The 3811-nt window shown below is 36.5% G+C and overlaps 1 protein-coding gene across 1 annotated transcript in view; it reads left to right on the forward strand.

Annotated features, from left to right (window-relative positions):
- The window catches only part of capn9 (calpain 9), a 31067-nt gene that overhangs the window by 10966 nt on the left and 16290 nt on the right, over nucleotides 1-3811 (forward strand). The window contains exons 5-7 of the mRNA XM_034884204.1: nucleotides 1081-1199; nucleotides 1994-2127; nucleotides 3341-3509. Coding sequence (XP_034740095.1) covers nucleotides 1081-1199; nucleotides 1994-2127; nucleotides 3341-3509 — 422 coding nt within the window. The remainder of the gene's footprint in view (nucleotides 1-1080; nucleotides 1200-1993; nucleotides 2128-3340; nucleotides 3510-3811) is intronic.

Raw genomic sequence — 3811 nt, forward strand, 5'->3', positions numbered from 1 at the left:
ATTTCAGAAACCAAATCATTTAAGAAAACCCAACATTTCAAAAATCCAAGCAACGTTTTACAAAACAAAACAACATTTTAGAAAACAAAAAATTTTAGAAAACAAAACAACATTTCAGAAAAGCGAAAAAGATTTTATAAAACAAAACATTTTAGAAAACAAAACAACATTTCAGAGAACAGAAAAATATTTTAGAAAACAAAAAATTTTAGAAAACAAAACAACATTTCAGAAAAGAGAAAAAGATTTTAGAAAACAAAACATTTTAGAAAACAAAACAACATTTCAGAGAACAGAAAAAGATTTCAGAAAACAAAACAACATTTCAGAAAAGAGAAAAAGATTTTAGAAAACAAAACATTTTAGAAAACAAAACAACATTTCAGAAAACAGAAAAAGATTTCAGAAAACAAAACATCAGAAAACAAAACATTCCAGAAAATAAAACAATTCAGAAATCCAAGCAACATTTTATTAAAAAAAGCTAAATTTCAGAAAACAAAACCACATCTCAGAAAACAAAACAACATATCAGAAAAAAAAACACATAAAAAAAACGTATCAGAAAAGAAAACACATGAAAAAAAAAAACGTATCAGACAACAAAACAACATTTCAGAAACCAAATCATTTAAGAAAACCCAACATTTCAAAAATCCAAGCAACGTTTTACAAAACAAAACAACATTTCAGAAAACAAAACATCAGAAAACAAAGCAAAATAAAAATAAAAATGCCATTTGGTGAGACTCCTCTTTTGGATTACTGAACTTTTCAACCAAATGTCTTTTTTTATGAAATGTTGTTTTGTTTTGTAAAATGTTGTTTAGCTTCATGAAATGTTTTCTCTTTTGTTGTGATGTTTTCAGAAATGTTGCGTGAGTTGCCGATGTGTTCAGTCCCTCAGGGGCCTCCGTAGCTCAAGTCTTTATTTTACACCACAGACAGAAATACATTTTACATTTTTTACAAGTATCTTTACACATTTGAAATACATGTATACATTTTCTGTCTCATTATGTTGTGTCTCAGCATATATTTTCCTCCTTTACCCATGATGCATCTGTTTCGTCACCACAGGGGACTGCTGGCTTCTGGCAGCCATCGCATCCTTGACCTTAAAAAAAGACGCCATGGCCCGAGTCATCCCCCGGGACCAGGAGTTTGACCACAGATACGCCGGCATCTTCCACTTCCAGGTACACTGCCAACCGGGGACAAAGCAATCCCCGTAATATGATATATATAGATATATATATATCTATATATATCTATATATATATAGATATATATACTGTATACATACAAAGGTGCAAAGGGGCATGCTGGCTTGATTGATTGACAGGTGGTTCGGCCTATCAGAGTTAAATGAGCCAAGAATGACAAATTCTTAAAAATAGAAAGGACATTATTCCACTTTTTGTGTCTCTTCACGATCAAAGTGAATTGATTTTTATTGATAATTATTGGGTTACAATCCCCCCCCCCCCACCCCCATAGTCAAAACGGACCAGTGCAACCCCCCCCCCACAAAAATCTATTATATTTCCTTTGCATTAATAAAGTCATTTGGACCATTTCTTGATGCAGAAAAGGCACAGATTGTTTTCAAATTCACTAGAATGCAGAAAATAAAATGTGATAATGAGCAAAATGTCATTTATTTTCCTTTATATTTATATATATATATATATATAGATATAGATATATATATATATATATATATATATATATATATAGAGAGAGATATAGATATATCTATATACAAAAGGAGCAAAGGGTAATTCTGGCTTGATTGATTGACAGGTGTCTTGGCCTATCAGAGTTAAATACAAGGTTTCAGCTCACAAATGAGCCAAGAATAACAAATTCTCAAAATAGAAAGGACATTATTCCACTTTTTGTGTCTTTTCACAATCAAAGTGAATTGAATGGGATAATTATTATCATTAAAGTGTTTTTTTTACCTATTCTCTGTCGTTCACTCCCCCAGTTCTGGCATCACAACCGGTGGCTGGACGTGGTGGTGGACGACCGGCTGCCGACGGTGAGAAACGAGCTCATCATGCTGCACTCCGCCACCAACAACGAGTTCTGGAGCGCTCTGCTGGAGAAAGCCTACGCCAAGTAAGAACACTTCATTCTTTACCCTCCTCCTTTATCCCCACAGCGTTGTGGAGTGAGGTCTGGCTACACCACAGATGCATTCTGGGACAGGATGTGTGTGTTTTGCATTTTTTTAAACCAATCACACATCATCGCCCTGGGCGGCGCTAAGGTCCGGACGCAGCCTCAGTGGCTCTGATAAATTATAATAATAATAATAATAATAATAGCTAAAAACGCAGCATTGAATATTAACACTCCTGTTGTCCTCGGGTCAAATTTGACTTGTTTACAAAAACTTGACTATGACAAAAAAACATTGAAAAAAGTGACAAGTGACCTGCTGCTCCTGCAACCCCATACCGGACAGGTGGATGAAGATGGATGGATGGATGGATCCAGACTATCTCCCGCGTAGGCTAACATTCGATAGATGAATCAAGGTGCCCTGATTTTCCAAGTGCTCTTTGTGTAGAACCTACATCATACCGCTATATACTGCTCAATTGTGGTTGAATCCATCCATCCATCTTCATCCTGTTATCCGGTTTCGGGTCGCGGGGGCAGCAGCTCCAGTAGGGGACCCCAAACTTCCCTTTCCCGAGCCACATCAACCAGCTCCGACTGGGGGATCCCGAGGCGTTCACAGGCCTAAGTCAAATTTGACCTGAGGACAACATGAGAGTTAAGACAACTGATGTGTCATCTGGACAAGTCGGAGAACCATATAATTGAAGCATTAGTCAATCCTCTGAAAATCTGTTATATATATACACTTCTACACTTCTAGTTTAAGACCCCATTGGTGCAATAGCCTGTATATCCTATAGGCGAATATGGAATTATTTTGTATGTTTGTATCTCCTTTTTATACTTTTTATATTGTATGATGTGTTGTGTGGATCTGTGTCTGCAATACAGCTTTATTATTTATCGTCAGGGGAGCGAAAACCATGCTCAGTAAAATGTATAACATTACAGTTGGATTTTAGTCACGCTAGCTCTTACATGGTATATTATATTGGGGCTAATGACTGACAGGGGCCTCAAAAAATAGGTAAAAACTAACATAAAATGATTAAACTAACCCAGTTTGAGTTTTTTGGCATGGGGCCCAAAATTCGTAGCGGTGCCTCTGCTTACATATCTCAACCTTTAAATCTCTAAGTTTGGCCTTGCCCTCCACCTCTTTGGTTAAATCCTCGGTAACCCCACGGTGATGCGTTTGTCCCAGACTGCACGGCAGCTACGAGTCCCTGAAGGGGGGCAGCACCATGGAGGCCATGGAGGACTTCACCGGCGGCGTCGGGGAAATATACGAAACCAAGAGAGCGCCAGACAACCTGTACACCATCATGAAGACCGCGCTGAACCGGGGCTCCATGATGGGATGCTCCATCGATGTAAACACTCCTTTTATTTTTATTTTTGCAATAAACAAATATATGTATATACTGCATGTGTATATGTATATGTGCATATGTGTATGCATGTAAATGTGTACATTTATATATGTGTAGGTATACATAGACTCTTCAGTTTTTTAATTTTGTCATAAAAAACATATATCTACATATGTATGTGTGTATATGTATGTCTATATGGATGTATATGTATATATACTGTATACATGCATATGTATATATACTGTATACATGCATATGTGTATATACTGTACATGTGCGTATATGTATATTTATTGTAT

The sequence above is a fragment of the Etheostoma cragini genome, chromosome 2 (assembly GCF_013103735.1).
Source record: "Etheostoma cragini isolate CJK2018 chromosome 2, CSU_Ecrag_1.0, whole genome shotgun sequence".
NCBI classification, from domain to species: Eukaryota; Metazoa; Chordata; class Actinopteri; order Perciformes; family Percidae; genus Etheostoma; species Etheostoma cragini.